Source organism: Mobula birostris, chromosome 16 (assembly GCF_030028105.1).
Source record: "Mobula birostris isolate sMobBir1 chromosome 16, sMobBir1.hap1, whole genome shotgun sequence".
In the NCBI taxonomy this organism is placed as follows: Eukaryota; Metazoa; Chordata; class Chondrichthyes; order Myliobatiformes; family Myliobatidae; genus Mobula; species Mobula birostris.
In genome coordinates this window covers 2,651,724-2,670,698 of record NC_092385.1, presented here as the reverse complement: position 1 = coordinate 2,670,698, position 18,975 = coordinate 2,651,724, and the positions used below count along the sequence as shown (strand labels likewise).

The following is an 18,975-nucleotide window of genomic DNA, read 5'->3' as shown; positions in this document are numbered from 1 at the left end:
GAATCCAAGGGGACATTGCTTTGTGGATCCAGAATTGGCTTGCCCACAGAAGGCAAAGAGTGGTTGTAGACGGGTCATATTCTGCATGGAAGCTGGTGACCAGTGGTGTGCCTCAGGGATCTGTTCTGGGACCCCTTCTCTTTGTGATTTTTATAAATGACCTGGATGAGGAAGTGGAGGGATGGTTTAGTAAATTTGCTGCTGACACAAAGGTCGGGGGTGTTGTGGATAGTGTGGAGGGCTGTCAGAGGTTACAGCGGGACATCGATAGGATGCAAAACTGGGCTGAGAAGTGACAGATGGAGTTCAACCCAGATAAGTGTGAGGTGGTTCATTTTGGTGGGTCAAATATGATGGCAGAATATAGTATTAGTGGTAAGACACTTGGTAGTGCGGAGGATCAGAGGGATCTTGGGGTCCGAGTCCATAGGATGCTCAAAGCAGCTGCACAGGTTGACTCTGTGGTTAAGGTGCATTGGCCTTCATCAATCATGGGATTGAGTTTAGGAGCCGAGAGGTAATGTTGCAGCAATATAGGTCCCTGGTCAGACCCCACTTGGAGTACTGTGCTCAGTTCTGGTCACCTCACTACAGGAAGGACATGGAAACCATAGAAAGGGTGCAGAGGAGATTTACAAGGATGTTGCCTGGATTGGGGAGCATGCCTTATGAGAATAGGTTGAGTGAACTCGGCCTTTTCTCCTTGGAGTGACGGAGGATGAGAGGTGACCTGATAGAGGTGTACAAGATGATGAGAGGCATTGATCGTGTGGATAGTCAGAGGCTTTTTCCCAGGGCTGAAATGGCAAACACGAGAGGGCACAGTTTTAAGGTGCTTGGAAGAAGGTACAGAGGAGATGTCAGGGGTAAGTTTTTTACGCAGGGAGTGGTGAGTGCGTGGAATGGGCTGCCGGCAGTGGCGGTGAAGGCGGAAATGATAGGGTCTTTAAGAGACTCCTGGGTGGCTACATGGAGCTTAGAAAAGTAGAGGGCTATGGCTAAAGCCTAGGTAGTTCTAAGGTAAGGACATGTTCAGCACAGCTTTGTGGGCCGAAGGGCCTGTATTGTGCTGTAGGTTTTCTATGTTTCTATACACACAGACACACATATGCACACCACACAAACACAAAAACACAGTCATACACAGATCACACACATACTTCGCTCTCTCATACACACATACACACGCATGCACTGACACACCCACCCCCATACACACACTGACACACCCACTCACATATACACACTCACACACACACACACACACACACTGACACACCCACACCCATGCACACTCACACACACACCCACTCACATGCACAAACTGACACACACACACTCACACACACCCACTCACACACACACACTGACACACCCACACACACTCACACACACACCCACTCACATGCACACACTGACACACACACACACACACACACACACACACACACACACACACACACACACACACTCTCACATGCACACACAAGTCTCCAACTCCAGGGCAGGCCATCTCCATGCCTCCACTGTCCAACCTCTGTGGCAGACTCACAGGCTTCTGTCCAGGCCTGCCCAGGGGTTTTGACCAGAGTTATTCAGCTTCCAGACTCACCAACTTCGGTCTTCAACCTTCTGAATCAACCCCAGGGCTTACCAATACAGGGACTTTGATCTCCAGGCCCTGAACTTCAGTCTGGCGTGGACCTCTGACCCCAAGACTCACCAACCTGGGGTTTGGAGGGTTGTGCGTTCCTCTTCACCCTGACCACCCCACTCCGTCCCCCGGTCCAGATGATGTCCGCTGACCATGAACATAGAGTTAGTATCACAATCACGTTTATCATCAGCGACTGACATGATGGGAAATTTGTTGTTTTCTGGCAGCAGCAAAGTGCAAGGCATAAAATTACAATAAATTGCAAAATAAATCATGCAAAGGAGAAATATGAGGTAGTGTTTATGGGTTCAAGGACTGTTCAGAAATCTGATAGTAGAGGGGAAGAAGCTGTTCCTGAAACACTGAGTGAGTGTCTTCAGACTCCTGTCCCTCCTCCCTGATGGTAGCAATGAGGAGAGGGCACGTCCTGGGTGACAGGGGTCCATAGTGATGGATGTGCCTTTTCCAGCATCGTCTTTTGAAGATGTCCTTGATAGTGGGGAGGATTGACCTGTGATGGTGGGGAGGATTGGCCTGTGACGGTGGGGAGGGTTGGCCTGTGACGGTGGGGAGGATTGACCTGCGATGGTGGGGAGGATTGTCCTGCGACGGTGGGGAGGACTGGCCTGTGACGGTGGGGAGGGTTGGCCTGTGATGGTGGGAAGGATTGTCCTGTGACGGTGGGGAGGATTGGCCTGCGATGGTGGGGAGGATTGACCTGTGACGGTGGGGAGGATTGGCCTGTGACGGTGGGGAGGATTGTCCTGTGACGGTGGGGAGGATTGGCCTGCGATGGTGGGGAGGATTGACCTGTGATGGTGGGGAGGATTGGCCTGTGACGGTGGGGAGGATTGTCCTGTGATGGTGGGGAGGGTTGGCCTGTGACGGTGGGGAGGATTGACCTGTGATGGTGGGGAGGATTGGCCTGTGACGGTGGGGAGGATTGTCCTGTGATGGTGGGGAGGGTTGGCCTGTGACGGTGGGGAGCGTTGTCCTGCGATGGTGGGGAGGGTTGTCCTGTGATGGTGGGGAGGACTGGCCTGTGACGGTGGGGAGGACTGTCCTGTGACGGTGGGGAGGACTGGCCTGTGACGGTGGGGAGGATTGGCCTGTGACGGTGGGGAGGACTGGCCTGTGATGGTGGGGAGGACTGGCCTGTGACGGTGGGGAGCGTTGTCCTGCGATGGTGGGGAGGATTGACCTGTGATGGTGGGGAGGATTGGCCTGTGACGGTGGGGAGGGTTGACCTGTGACGGTGGGGAGGATTGGCCTGTGATGGTGGGGAGTGTTGTCCTGTGACGGTGGGGTGTGGTGACCTGTGACGGTGGGGAGCATTGGCCTGTGATAGGACTGGCTGAGTCTGCAATCGCACTGTGAACTGAATGAGGGTGGGATGGGAGGTGGGAGGTGGGGAGCTGCGTTGGTCCATCTGATCTGATTGAAACCGTGACTCCCTGTCCCCACCTACCCCGAATAATCTTATACCCCTCGTTTATCAGAAAGCCCCCTGCCTTGCTGGTTGCTGTTTGAGTGGTGCTGCAACAGCAACCTTGCACTTAACGTCAGTCAGATCGAAGAAATCATTGTGGACGTCAAGAGAGGGTCGTCACGAGGACACACTCCAGTCCTCATCGAGGGATCAGCAGTGGAAAGGGTGAGCAGTTTCAGGTTCCTGGGGGTCAACATCTCTGAAGATCTATCCTGGGCCCAACATATCGATGCAATTACAAAGAAGGCCTCTTCCTCTGATTTGGTCTGCCACCAAAGACTGGCAAGTTTCTACAAATGCAGCATGGGGAGCGTTCTGACTGGTTGTATCACCCTCTGGTCTGGAGGTTCCACTGCACAGGATCGCTAGAGGCTGCAGGGGTTTGTAAACTCAGCCAGGCCCATCACAGGCACAGCCCTCTCCACCACAAAGAACATCTTCAAGAGGCAATGCCTGGAGAAGGTGGCGTCCGACACGAAGGATCCTCACCAGCCAGGATGAGCTCTTTTCTCATTAATACCATCGGGGAGGGACCAGAGCCTGAAGATCCACACTCAACCATTCAGGAACAGCTTCTTCCCCTCTGATTCTGAATGGACATTGAACCCATGGGCACGACCTTGTTTCCCTTTCTCCGGACTTGTCTTTTGTAGCTTATGCCTTTGCACTGTTCTGCAGCCGGTAAACCAGAGATATCACCTTTGCAAGTCAGTGACAATAAACCTGATTCAGAATCCGATGTTGGTCGGGGACTTCAGCTCGTGCGCAGAATAGAAAAGGTTCCGTGTTTGTATTTGCATCACTTGCACAGAATTCTTGTCGTTCCCCTTCAGGGACTCGTCGAGCATGGCGGGCAGCATCGTCCTCCAGCAATCGCTCCATCTGGTACGGGAATTGCGAGGCATCTCAAAGGATTGCGGGGACTGCCGAGAGGATCATTGGGGTCTCTTTGCCACCCATCCGAGACATTTGTCGGAGGCACTGTGTGCACAAAGTCCTTAGCATTGTCAATGATCCCTCCCATCCAGCCAAGATTCTCTTTGACCCCCCACCATCATGCAGGGGGTACCATAGCATTAGGACAAGGACCATTAGGATGGGAAACAGCTTCTTCCTACAGGCCATAAGTCTACTGAACTCCCTGCCACCACCCAGGTCTCATCACGTACGAATTGCCGGTAATGTAATACTGTCTACTTTTTAACTCGTGTCATAAATATGCCTTATTAATTGTTAATTTATTTGTAGTAATATTACTTTATGTGTCATGTGTGTGAGTTACAGTATATGTCCTGCGATGAACCCTCTGGTCCGGAAGAATGTTGTTTCATTTGTCTGTATATGTGTATACGGTTGAATGACAATATATGACAATATAGGACAGTATATGAACTGTGTTTTGCTCTCTGGTCTGTGGGAATGTTGTTTTGTTTGTCTGTATACGTGTGTACGGTTAAATGACAATATATGACGATATAGGACTGTATATGAACTGCGTTTTGCTCCCTGGTCTGTGGAAATGTTGTTTCATTTGTCTGTATATGTGTATACGGTTCAACTGTGTTTTGCTCTCTGGTCTGTGGGAACATTGTTTCGTTTGTCTGTATACGTGTGTACGGTTAAATGACAATTTAGGACAGTATATGAACTGTGTTTTGCTCTCTGGTCTGTGGGAACGTTGTTTCGTTTGTCTGTATACCTGTGCACAGTTAAATGACAATATATGATGATATAGGACTGTATATGAACTGTGTTTTGCTCTCTGGTCTGTGGGAACATTGTTTCATTTGTCTGTATACGTGTGGATGGTTAAATGACAATATATGATGATATAGGACTGTATATGAACTGCGTTTTGCTCTCTGGTCTGTGGGAACGTTGTTTCGTTTGTCTGTATATGTGTATACAGTTGAATGACAATTAACCTGAAGCTGAACTTGATCAACATGTTGGAGTGTGCATGGATGGCGCCAGGAGAAACCGTAACTGTTTCTGCCCCTCCGTAGACACTGCCTGATCTGCTGAGTTCCCCCAGCACTTTGTGTTTGTTGCTCAACATCTCCAGCATCTGCAGAATCTCCAGTGCTGCTGAAATCTCATGAGTTGGTCCTACAATAATCTGGTTCTAGTCTGGTGATGAGGCACTGACTAAAACTAGAGAATGTCAGCTTAAGGTGGAGGGGGAAGAACTGAGGAGCTCGAGGAGCAAGTTTTTACACAAAGTGTGGTATATGTGTGGAACAAGCTGCCAGAGGAAGTGGTTGGGAGAAGTATAGTGACAATGTTTGAAAGGTACAAGGACAGGAATGCGATACATACTGGCATTTGGATGGGCACCTTGGCACGGAGCAGATGGGTGAAGGGTCTGTTTCCATGGGGCATGACTCAGTGACTCAGTGAGACATGACAGCTCATAGAGGGACAATGGTCAGGAAATGGCGAAGTCAAGTGTGGGTTGGACCTCCACCAGTGTCATCTCCCACTTCCGATTTCCACACACTTCTTAAACTTTACCACATTCAGCTTGTCAGCTCCCAGGCATCTCCCAAAGCATTCCCAACAGTCCCATTACCACATTCCCTGCTATCCATTTCCCCCTATTCCCATCAAATTCGCCCAACACTAACCCAGGGAACAATTTACAGTCCATTAAACCAACCACCCAGCATGTCATTGGGACGTGCGAGGAAACTGGCGCCCCACCTGGTCGTAGAGAGCGTGCAGACTCCTCACAGACAGTGCCGGATCCACTCCGAGAATGACTCTGAATGTGCATTTACTGTGGATCAGCACCCAGAATCACCCCGGATCCACTGGCAGAATGGCTCCCGATCCCGTCACCGGGATCCACTCCCCGGGTCGCTCCGCGGCCACTCCGATCCCTGGCGAATGTGATCCAGGGCGGTGTTTGCGCGTGTTCGTGGTGGGACGGGCCGGGGGCTGTTTGCGAGATCTGCTCTCCTCTCGCAATTCTGCGTTGTCACTCGGTGCCTGGAGAGAGAGACCGCGCACAGACCGATCCCAGCTGACAGGTGCACCGTGAGGGATCTCCGCCCGCCCGAGGGAGCGCCTGTGCCTCAGCCTAAGCCGGTGGAAAGTTTGATACCGGAGCGGGTTCCGCACCATGAGCCTCCTGCTCTTGTTCGTCTGCGGTGAGTGAGAGAGCGAGAGATGGAGTCCGCAAACTTCGCGCAAACTTCGCAGCTGCAATGCCAATGCAGCGCGGAGTCACAGCGGGGTCCTGGGGAGGGGAGGGGACGGGACACGGCGTTCCGGACAACATCACCCACACTCTACCCCACGAAACCCCACCCCATTCTTCTCCACCACCACACCCCATCTCCTCCCCACCACACCCATAAACAACCCCCACCCACCTACCTCTGCCCCTTAACACCCAACTATCTCCCACACCGCACCCCACCCCAAACGGCATCAGCTCCTGCACCCCATCTCTCTCCCCACACCTGTCTGGGCTCTGGGTCTGACAGTCAGTCAGATACTTTCCAAAGTCGACCGAAAAGCAAACACACACACACACACACACACACACACACACACACACACTCTCTCTCTCTCTCTCTCTCTCTCTCTCTCTCTCTGTCACACTCTCTCTCTGTCACTCTCTCTGTCACATGCTGTCTCTCTCGCTCTCTCTCACTCACTGTCGATGACCGAGAGTTAGGATCTGGAATGGCTGGGACAGAGTTATCGAGTGGTAGGTTTGCCGGGCTGTGTCCTGTTTTCCGAACATTTCTTGGCTGCCGGCCTCCTATTGAACTAAGTCCTGGAATTCCTGCGTTGGCGATCCCTACCGCTGACACCTCCCCCCGGATTTCCCATCTAACCTCCTGCTGCCGGGGCAGGCTCCTGCGTGGAAGAGTTCCTGTCTGGTCCCTGGCTGACAGCTCCTCCACTCACCCACCCCACTCACCCTGGTCTGGCTGGATTGATGTGGCCCTGTCACTGAGTGTGCTCACAGCCGAATGGCCAGGGTTGTCTAGAGAGTGGGTGACCGTCCCAATGTCTCACAGCCTAACAGCTTCTCCAGTGGCTGTTTCTACACCGGGGTACAGAACGAGGGACGGGTCTGTCTCAGTACAACACCAGGGTACGGTACCGGTGGGGACGGGTCAGTCCCTGTATAACACTGGGGTACGGTACCGGTGGAGACAGGTCTGTCGCTGTGTAACACCGGGGTACGGTACCGGTGGGGACGGGTCTGTCACTGTGTAACACCGGGGTACGGTACCAGTGGGGATGGGTCTGTCTCAGTACAACACCAGGGTACAGTACCGGTGGGGACGGGTCAGTCCCTGTATAACACCGGGGTACGGTACCGGTGGGGACGGGTCTGTCACTGTATAACACAGTTGTACAGTACCGGTGGGGACGGGTCTGTCGCTGTATAACACCGGGGTACCGTACCAGTGGGGAGGGGTCTGTCACTGTATAACACTGGGGTACGGTACCGGTGGGGACGGGTCTGTCACTCTGTAACACCGGGGTACAGTACCTGTGGGGACGGGTCTGTCACTGTGTAACACCGGGGTACGGTACTGGTGGGGACGGGTCTGTCACTGTATAACTGCCTCGCACCCTGTCTGCGGAGGTAGGTTAAAGTTAATCAGGGGGCCACGGTAGTGTAACGGTTACTATGATGCCATTACAGCTTGTGGTGTGGAGTTCCGAGTTCAATTCCAGTCTCCCCGTCGGCAGATTTGTATGTTCCTTTCTGTGTGCACATGGGTTTTCTGTATGTGTGTGGTTTCCTCCACAGCCCAAAGGCTTACCAGTTAGTAGGCTAGTTGGCCATTGTAAATTGTCCCGTGATTAGGCTAGGGTTACGTCAGTGAGTTTCTCGGTGACACAGCTTGAAGGGCCTATTCCATGCTGTACCTCTAGAAAAAAGAAAAGATTAGCTTTATTTGTGGCATGTACATTGAAACATCGACACACACAGTGCAATGTGCTGTCTGCATCAACAACCAACACCGTCTGAGGACGTGCTGAGGCAGCCCACGAACTTCCGGCGCCAAACTGGCACATCCACAACTCACTCACCCTGACCTGTCCATCTGTGGGATGTTGGAGGAAACTAGAGCACCCAGAGGAAACCCACATGGTCACAGGCAGTGTCTGTACAAGATGGGTGACCCCAGCCATTATCAACACCGCCTGGCGTCAGTGGTCACATAACCAGGACCTGTGATCTGCACCGGCTGCTCATACGACCATCCACCACCTGCTCCCATGCTTCACATGACCCTGATCTGGGGGCTAAGCAGATGCTACACCTTGCCCAAGGGTGACCTGCAGGTTAGTGGAGGGAAGGAGTGCCTCATGCCTCCTTTGGTAAAGACGCATCTCCACCCTGCCAACCGGATTCTTAATTTAGACTGTTTAATTATCATTATCTTTGCAGAGTAACAATCTATGCCTGCCAGTATTTTTATAACTAAAGGCATCCGTTAGTCTTGCGAGACCATGGATCTGCGCCTGGAAAGTCTTCACTCTCCAGGGCGCAGGCCTGGGCAAGGTTGTATGGAAGACCGGCAGTTGCCCATGCTGCAAGTCTCCCCTCTCCACGACACCGATGTTGTCCAAGGGAAGGTCATTAGGACCCATACAGCTTGGCACCAGTGTCGTCGCAGAGCAATGTGTGATTAAGTGCCTTGCTCAAGGACATAACACATTGCCTTGGCTGGGGCTCGAACTCACGACCTTCAGGTCGCTAGTCCAATGCCTTAACCACTTGGCCACGAACTACATGTAACTGTTTAGTATGCTTCCTAGTGGCCACAGTATGTTTAAGCATTTGTTCAGTGTGTCTCCTCGTGTGAAGAACGATATAGTTCTTGGTATCATTCTGGAAAGCTCTGGAAGCTTCTCTGGTGCTGCATTATTTGAATTCTCTGATTGGTGAACTCCATCTACAAATGGGAACGGAATGTCTTATCCATGGGCGTAAAATGAGCTGACCAGGTGGCAGCTCCATCTTTTGCCTCTTCTCTTCCTCCTGCTCCTCTTCCCGTCTTGTTTTCTCTTTTCTTTGTTCTGTTCATGCTCAGTGACACGACTGTGAAGTAACGCGTTTTGTGCCTCTTTCCTGACTTCCGAAAGGACTTTGGATTTAAATATCAGAGGGTAACAGCATGGGCCAGTTGGGAAGAAGGGTTTGTTTCTGTGCTGTGTGACTGATGCGTTTGAAAATCTTCCCCACTGGGCCAGGTAGAACTTGCTGTCGATGAAAGCCAGCCTTTTGTCGCAGCCAGGACAGATTAAAGATTCAGTGTTTGGATAGTGAACACATTACCTCTCCAATCATCCATTGTAAACACTGTCTGCCCCGAAAAGGAGTTTAATGACTTCAAATGGCAGTGAACAGGTTGCCGTGGAGATTGGGAGGGCAGGCCCGTTGTGATGGTTGGTTTTAGCAGACAGTGGTTGTATCTGCGGACCACAGCAGTTTAGGAGGCTGGGGTGTCAGTAGGTGGATCCAGTGACCAGTTCCAGCGCTCCCACTACCCGATATACCAAACACCTCCTCCCCCCCGACCTCTCGAACCAAAACATCGGCAGTTGCTGCCTCACCTGCTGAGTTCCTCCAGGATTTTGTGTGTGTTGCTCTGGATTTCCAGCATCTGCAGAATCTCTTGCTTTTGTGGAACACTATAGAACAGTACAGGCCCTTCAGCCCACAATGTTGTGCTGACTGTTAACCTACCCGAGGATCACTCTAACCCCTCCCACATACCCCTCCAGTTTTCTATCATCCATGTGCCTATCTAAATGTCCCTAATGTATTTGCCTCTATCACCACCCCGGCAGGGAGTTCCACACACTCACCGCTCTCTGTGTAAAAAGACCTACCTCTGACATCCCCCTATACTTTCCCCCAATCCCCGAGAAATTATGGTGCCATTTGCACCCTGGGAAAAAGTCTCTGACTGTCCCCTCTATCTGTGCCTCATCATCTTGTACATCTCTATCAAATCACCTCTCACCCTCCTTCACTCCAAAGGGAAAAGCTTCAGCTTGCTCAACCAAATCTACTCCATCTATGCTTCACGTAATCTTATAAACCTCTATCAGATTCCTCCCCTCAGCTTCTGCCACTGCAGAGAACACAACCCAGGTTTGTCCAACGGCTTCTTATAGCACAGGCCCTCTAATCCAGGCAGCATGCTGGTGAACCTCCTCTTCAAAGCCTTTCTGCTTCTCCAAGTGTTAGGAACTGGTTGTGGCATCGTCCAAGCAGTGGCCCACTACCCAAACCTGTCCCCAGGTATGTTATCAGCGTCCACAGTCTGTTCGAGACCTGGAGTGGGCCAGTGCTGGGATTGTCCATGAGGGAAGGTGTGTATGGAACAGGAGTACAGGCTGTTCAACTGGTCTGTTGGTCTTTGTCCAAGTAATTGCAAAGCAGATTAGGCTGAACCAGTGAATTTACAAACGTAGTTTCAGTGTACATGTGATGAGTTTGGTTCTGATTTGAAAGGTGGATATTGGTGATTAGAGACTGCACTGCATTGGTGTTCGGAACCTTGTACACAGATTGCTGAGTGTTAGTGTGTTGTGTCTGCAATTAGGAATGTTGATTGTATGTGGCCTTCGCTTGTGGAGGATATCAGTACAAGGGTGGAGATAGCTTGTTGCAGTTATGTCCAGACGTGGTGAGACCTCAGCTGGAACCGTGCCAACCAAAGTGTCTACCTGAGCCTGTTCCATTTGCCTGTGTTTGGCTTATTTCTCTCTAGAGCTTAAATCTTTTCTGTCCACATAACTTTCCAACAGTCTTATATGTGTCAGAATTGTGCTTGCCTCTACCATGTCCTCTGGCAGCTCGTTCCACATGTGAGCTGGGACTTTTCTCTGTGGAGTGACGGAGGAGGGGAGGTGACCTGATAGAGGTGTACAAGATGATAAGAGCATCGATCGAGTGGATAGCCAGAGGCTTTTCCCCAGGGTGCAAAGGGCTATTATGAGGGGGTGTCATTTTAAGGTGACTGGAGGAAAGTCGGGTTTTTTACACGGTGTGGGACACACTGTCAGGATGGTGGTAGGGGTGGATAGATAGGGGACATTTAAGAGATTCTTAGGCATGTGGATGATAGGAAGGTGGAGGGCTACGTGGGAGGGAAGAATTAGATTGATCTTGGAGTAGGTTAAAAGGTTGGCACAATATTGTGGGAGTGCTGTAATGTTCTGTGTTCTCTACCCAAGGAAGGATAGAGCTGTGACAGAGGGAGTGTAGTGAAGGAGGTTTTGTTTAATGAGGAGAGGTGAAGGTGACAACATCTGTTTTCACGTGGGAATACATAACATTCTCATGTGACTGATGTAGGACAGGGTTTGCCCTTGCTGGGATGTCTACAACTATGGGTTACAGTCTGAGAAAAGGAGGAGGTTGACCTTTGGAATTCTCTCCCGGGAGTGTGTTCAAGACAGGGTGATAGATCTGTGGAACTGGACAGAGTCAACTGCAGGAGATAGTTTCCTTCCATCATGGGCACTAGCTCAAAGTCAAAGGTAATCCATTATCAAATTACCTTCCATGTTTCATCATGTACAACCCTGAGGTTCATTGTCTTGCAGGCATTCACAAGAAAAATAAAGAAATATAACAGAATTTTGCAAAAAGTCTGTGTAATCAAAGACTGATGAACAACCAATGTGCAAAAGAAGACAAATTGCACAAATTAAATAAATAAACAAACAAACAAACAATACTGAGAACATGAGTCCTTGAAAGCGATTCTGTAGGTTGTGGAATCAGTTCAGAGTTGTAGTGAGTGAAGTTATCCACACTGGTTCAGGAGCCTGATGGTTGAGGGGTAATAACTGTTCCTCAACCTGGTGGTGTGGGACCTGATGGTTGTAGGGTAATAACTGTTCCTGAACCTGGTGGTGTGGGACCTGATGGTTGAGGGGTAATAACTGTTCCTGAACCTGCTGGTGTGGGACCTGATGGTTGAGGGGTAATAACTGTTCCTGAACCTGGTGGTGTGGGACCTGATGGTTGTAGGGTAATAACTGTTCCTGAACCTGGTGGTGTGGGACCTGATGGTTGAGGGGTAATAACTGTTCCTGAACCTGGTGGTGTGGGACCTGATGGTTGTTGGGTAATAACTGTTCCTGAACCTGGTGGTGTGGGACCTGATGGTTGAGGGGTAATAACTGTTCCCCTGGTGGTGTGGGACCTGATGGATGAGGGGTAATAACTGTTCCTGAACCTGGTGGTGTGGGACCTGATGGTTGTTGGGTAATAACTGTTCCTGAACCTGGTGGTGTGGGACCTGATGGTTGAGGAGTAATAACTGTTCCTGAACCTGGCGGTGTGGGACCTATGGCTCCTGTACCTCCTGCTGAATGGTAGCAGCAAGCAGAGAGCAGAGCCAGATGGTGAGGATCTTTGATGATGGATGATGCTTTCTTGTATTAGCACTCCTTCTAAATGTGCTCGATGGTGGAATGGGCTTATATTCCCAGATTTAAATAATGCACCTTCCTCAGCGATCTACGGACAGCGCCTCTGGATCAGTGCTTCACAGCGGTAGCTGCTGTCCAAATAACCTAACCACTACACAACTGTATCTGTCTGGAGCAACACGCACCATAACACCACAAGTCATAGGAACAGAATTGGGCTATTTGGCCCATCCATTCCATTATAGCTGATTTATTATCCTCTCAACCCCATTCTGCTGCCTTCTCACCATGACCTTTGATGCCCTGACCAACTAAGAACCAATCAACCTCCACTGTAAATATACCTAATGACTTGGTCTCCAGAGTCGGCTATGGCAATGAATTCCACCCAGTCTTCTGGACGGTTTCAGAGCGTTGACAGCATCTGTGCTGCTGAATTTGTGGAATGCCTTCGGGATGGCGTTTTAGAGCAGCTTGTGGTTGAGTCCATTAATGGATTGGCTGTTCTGGAGTGGCTGTTGTGTATGAACTAGAATTGATTAGAGAGTCCAGATTGTAAAGGCGGTGATCGTCATATGATAGAATTCACCTTGCAGATTGGAGGGAGAAGCTAAAGTCAGATGTATCAATATTACACTGGAGTAAAGGGAATTACAGAGGCATGAGAGAGCTGGACAGATTTGATTGGAAGGGGACAACAGCAGAGCAACAAGAACTGGAATTTCTGGGAGTAATTTGGAAGGCGCAGGTCAGATGCATCCCAAAGAGGAAGAAGTATTCTAAAAGCAGGATGATGCTGACAAGTGAGAGCATATAACAGAGCAAAAATTAGTGGGAATTTAGGGGATCGGGAAATTTCTAAAACCCAACAGAAGGCAACTAAAAAGCCATATAGAGGGAAAAGATGAAAGATGGTACATATCAAAAAGGATACCAAAAGTGTTTTTTTTTCTGATATATAAAAAAGTAAAAGAGAGGCGAGAGTAAATATCGGACCACTGGAAAATGACACTGCAGTGGTAGCAATGGGGGACAAGGAACTGGTGGACAAACGGACTAAGTATTTTGCATCAGTCTTCACTGTGGAAGATGCTAGCAGTATGCCAGAAATTCGAGAGTCTGAGGGCAAAGGTGAGTGAATTTGCCATGACAAGAGAGAAGGTTCTTGGGAAACTGAAAAATCTGAAGTTCGATAAGTCACCTTGGCCTGATGGACTACACCTCAGGGTTGTGAATTGAGGTAGCTGAAGAAACTGTGGAAGCATTAGTAATGATCTTTAAAGAATCACTGGACTCTGTAATGGTTTCCGAGGACTGGAAAATTGCCACTCCACTCCACTCCACTCTTTAAGAAGGGAGGGAGGCAGAAGAAAAGATATTATAGGCTAGTTAGTCAGTGTTTGGGAAGATGTTGGAGTCGATCGTTAATAATGAGGTTTTGGGATACTTAGAAACACATGATAAAATAGGCCAGTCAGCATGGTTTCCTGAGGGAAAAACTTGCCTGACGAACCTGTTGGAATTCTTTGAGGAAATAACAAGTAGGATAGACAAAGGAAAAATGGTGGATGTTATGTATTTGGATTTTCAGAAGGCCTTTGACAAAATGCCACACATGAGGCTACTTTAACAAGTTAAGAGCCCATGGTATTACAGGAAAGATTCTAACTTGGAAAAAGCAGTGGCTGATTGGCAGGAGGCAAAGAGTGGGAATAATTGGCTGCCGGTAACTAGTGGTGGTCCGCAGCGGTCTGTGATGGGAGCATTTCTTTTTACGTTATATGTCAATGATTTGGATGACAGAATTGATGGCTTTGTGGCTAAGTTTGCGGATGATACGAAGGTAGGTGGAGAGGCAGGTAGTTTTGAGGAAGTAGAGAGTCTGCAGAAGGGCCTAGACAGATTGGGAGAATGGGCAAAGATGGAATACAATGTACGGAAGTGTATGGTTATGCACTTTGGTAGAAGTAATAAAAGTGCAGACTATTTTCCAAAAGGGGAGAAAATTCCAGAATCTCAGGTGCAAAGGGACCTGGGAGTTCTTTTACAGGATTCTCTAAAGGTTAACTTGCAGGGTGAGTTGGTGGTGAGGAAGGCAGTGAAATGTTAACGCAGGATTGATATGTCCTACAGAAGAAGCTGTTCTCAAATGCAGGAGTAGGCAACTGTGGTTGACAAGGAAAGGGCATATAAGATAGCAAAAGCAGGTGGGAAGTTGGATGATTGGGAAGTTTTTGAAAAAAACAACAAAAGGCAAAAAAGCTATAAGAAGGGAAAAGATTAAATATGAGAACAAACTATCTGATAATATAAAGCAGGATGCTGTGTTTTTTTCCCGTAATATAAAGAGTAAAAGGGAGGTGAGAGTTGATACTGGACCACTGGAAAATGATGCTGGTGAGGTAGTAATGGGGGACAAAGAAATGGCAGATGAACTTAATGGGTACTTTGCATCTGTCTTCACTGTGGACACTTGCAGTGTACCAGAGGTCCGTGATGTCAGGGAGCAGGAGTGAGTGTCATTGCTACTACAAAGGAAAAAGGTCTTTGGATGGATAAGTCACCTGGGCCAGGTGGACTACATCTCAGTGTCCTGAGAGAGGTTGCTGAAGAGATAACGGATGCATTGGTCGAGATCTTTCAAGAATCACTCGATTCTAGCATGGTCCCAGAGGACTGGAAAATTGCAAATGTCACTCCACTCTTTAAGAAGGGAGGAAGGCAGAGAAAGGAAATTATAGGCCAGTTCGCCGAACCTCAGTGGCTGGGAAAGTATAGGAGTCTATTATTAGGGATGAGGTTTCAAGGTACTTGGAGACTAATGATAAAATAAGTCAAAGTCGGCATGGTTTCTGTAAAGAGAAATCCTGCCTGACAAATCTGTTGGAGTTCTTCAAGGAAGTAACAAGCAGGGTGGACAAAGGAGAGGTAGTGGATGTCAGTTACTTGGATTTTCAGAAGGCATTTGATAAGGTGCCTCGCATGAGGCTGTTTAACAAGATAAAATCCCATGGCGTTACAGGAAGGAAACTGGCATGGATAGTGGAATGGCTGACAGGCAGGAGGCAGCGAGTGGGACCTTATAAAGGGGCCTTTTCTGGTTGGCTGCCAGTGATGAGTGGTGTTCCTCAGGGGTCAGTATTGGGACTGCTACTTTTCACATTCTTTGTCAATGATTTAGATAATGGAATTGATGGCTTTGTGGCAAAGTTTGCAGATGATAAGAAGATAGCTGGAGGGGTAGGTAATGCTGAGGAAGCAATGCGATTGCAGCAAGGCTTGGACAAATTGGAAGAATGGGCAAAAAAGTGGCAAGTGTAGGGAAATGTACACTACGCCTTGGGCCCAAGTTATCAAATGGTGAAAGGCGTTGATAGAGTGGATGTGGACAGGATGTTTTTGATGGGAGAGTCTGACCAGAGGATACAGCCTCAGAATAGAGGGGCCTCCTTTTAGAACGGAGATAAGGAGGAATTTATTTAGCCAGAGAGTGGTGAATTCTAAGAAATGATAATGCATTTTGATAAAATGAACAATAGTGCGGACTATTATCTAAATGGAGAGGAAGTTCAAACTTTGGAGGTGCAGAGGGATTTAGGAGTCCTCGTGCAAGACTCCCAGAAGGTTAATTTACGGGTTCAGTCTGTGGTAAAGAAGGCAAATGTGATGTTGGCATTTATCTCAAGGGGAATAGAATATAAAAGCAGGGAGATAATGCTGAGCCTTTATAAGACACTAGTCAGGCCACGCATGGAGCATTGTCAACAGTTTTGGGCCCCACATCTCAGAAAGGATGTGTTGTCGTTGCAGAGAGTCCACAAGGATGATTCTGGGAACGAAGGGGTTAACATATGAGGAGCGTTTGGCAGCTTTGAGCCTTTACTCACTGGAATTTAGAAGAGCGCTGGAGGATCTCATTGAAACCTACCGAAAGTTGAAAGGACTGGATAGGGTGGATGTGGAGGGGATGTTTCCTCTGGTGGGGGTATCCAGAACTAGAGGGCACAATCTCAAAATTGAAGGGTGACTTTTGAGAACAGAGGTAAGGAGAATTATTTTAGCCAGGGAGTAATGAATCTGTGGAATGCTGTGCCACAGACTGCAGTGGAGGCTAAGTCCGTGAGTATATTTAAAGCGGAAATTGATAGCTTCCTGATTTGTCAGGGTATCAGATATGGCGAGAAGGCAGGTGTATGAGGTTGAGTGGGATCCGGGATCAGCCTTGTTGAAATGGCAGAGCAGAGTCGATGGGCTGAATGGCCTAACTCTGCTCCTGTGTCTTGTGGTCTAATGTTGGCATGCATTTCGAGAGGACTAGAATATATAAACAAGGTTGGAATGCTGATGGTTTGTAAAGCACTAGTGAGGCCTGTCTTGGAGTATTGTGAGCAGGTTTGGGCCCCTTATCTCAGAAAGGATGTGCTGAAAGTGGAGAGGGCTCAAAGGAGGCTCTCAAAATTAGTCCAGGATTGCACAGCTTCTCGTATAAAGAGGGTTTGATGGCTCGGGGCCTGTATTCACTAGAATTCAGAAGAATTGGGGGGTGACCTAATTGAAAGTTATCAAATGGTGGAAGGCCTTGGTAGAGTGGATGTGGAGAGGATGTTTCTGATGGGGGAGTCTGACCAGAGGACACAGCCGCGGAATAGAGCAGCATCCTTTTAGAACAGAGATGAGGAGGAATTTCTTTATCCAGAGAGTGGTGAATCTATGGAATTCACTTCCACAGGCAGCTGTGGAGGACGCGCCCTATTGGGGTTATTTAAAGCGGAGGTTGATACATTCTTGATCATTCAGGGCATGAAAGGTTACAGGGCACAGGCAGGGGGATGGCATTGGGAGGGGAATAGACATAATGAAATGACAGAGCAATCCAATTGGCCAATTGGCCAGTCCCCTTCCAAGTCTGGTCTTATGGTCTTATCGTCAGGGGTGGAACAGAATTGTTCCTGTTTGTTGATCTTAGTTTATGTTTGTTCTTTTAATATTTTCTATTGCATTTCTTTATTTTCCTGTGAATGCCTGCAAGAAAATGAATCTCAAGGTTGTATATGGTGACATATATGTGGTTTGATAATAAAGTTTTTGGGTTGAGACCTTGCATCAGGACTGAATCTGTCTGAGGATTTCCCTGTGCGCCTCGGGATCGGGGTTTGGTTGTGGGTGCCTTCAAGGCTTACTGTACTACAGGGCGTCACATCAATGTAGGTCGATGTTAGTCTTTTCTCTCAAAGTGATGGATGAATACTCTGCCACCATCGGGGTTATGAGGGCAGCGAACTGTTTACTGCACTGTTTAATTAATTGTACTTCTGAGTGTTTACTGTTTACCCTGTGCTGTGCACTATACACATTTCTGGATGATATTTCTGGTACTATTTTGGTTTACGTGCTGTGTGTGATGCGTGTTTTGTGGGTGCACCATGGTCCGCAGGAACGTTGTTTCATTTGGTTGTACACATGTCCAGTCAGATGACAATAAACCTGAAGTGGACCTTCAAAGGCTGAAGGTGATTGCAAGCCCGTGCTTCTCAGTGGGGGTGTCGAGGTGTGGTCAAGGAGGGGCCCGGGGGTCTGCAACCTGCAGACAGAACCATGGACATGAGAAGAGAACCAGGCCGTTGAGCAGAAAGTGGAGAGACAGACGTTGTGTGTTGGTGATAGAATCTCTGGTTATATCGTCCTCTCTGGGATTTAGGGCTATCTTCAAATGAAGGATTATTTTTACATGCAAATTCCTTTCTTTTTCTGATGAAAAGCAAAACAAACTGGACTTCTGGGAATCTGTGGAAGTGATGACAATCTGAGGGAAAGTTTGGTCCCGTCCGTAGACTCTTGCCAGGAGACGGTTGTTAGATCGGGTGGAAGGGAATGGAGGGAATGGTGACTGAAAGGGGTGAGGGAGTGGGGGGCGGGTGGGGACAGCCGGTTTACTGAGAATCCCAGGGTGGGGGGGAGCCGGTGTAATGAGAATCCCAGGGTGGGGGGAGCCGGTTTACTGAGAATCCCAGGGTGGAGGGAGCTGGTTTACTGAGAATCCCAGGGTGGGGGGAGCCGGTTTACTGAGAATCCCGGGGGGGGGGGAAGCCAGTGTACTGAGAATCCCAGGGTGGGGGGGAGCCGGTTTACTGAGAATCTCAGGGTGGGGGGAGCCAGTGTACTGAGAATCCCAGGGTGGGGGGAAGCCGGTTTACTGAGAATCCCAGGGTGGCGGGGAGCCGGTTTACTGAGAATCCCAGGGTGGGGGGGGGGAGCCAGTGTACTGAGAATCCCAGGGTGGGGGGAAGCCAGTTTACTGAGAATCCCAGGGTGGGGGTGGGGGGGAGCCAGTGTACTGAGAATCCCAGGGTGGGGGTGGCGGGGAGCCAGTGTACTGAGAATCCCAGGGTGGGGGGAA

The 18,975-nt window shown here is 49.1% G+C and overlaps 1 protein-coding gene across 1 annotated transcript in view; it reads left to right on the top strand.

Moving 5' to 3' along the window:
• The first annotated feature begins 6,078 nt into the window (after positions 1–6,078).
• The window catches only part of LOC140211300 (laminin subunit beta-2-like), a 135,532-nt gene continuing 122,635 nt past the window's right edge, over positions 6,079–18,975 (top strand). Inside the window, exon 1 of the mRNA XM_072281010.1 lies at positions 6,079–6,298. Coding sequence (XP_072137111.1) covers positions 6,271–6,298 — 28 coding nt within the window. The 5' untranslated portion in view covers positions 6,079–6,270. The remainder of the gene's footprint in view (positions 6,299–18,975) is intronic.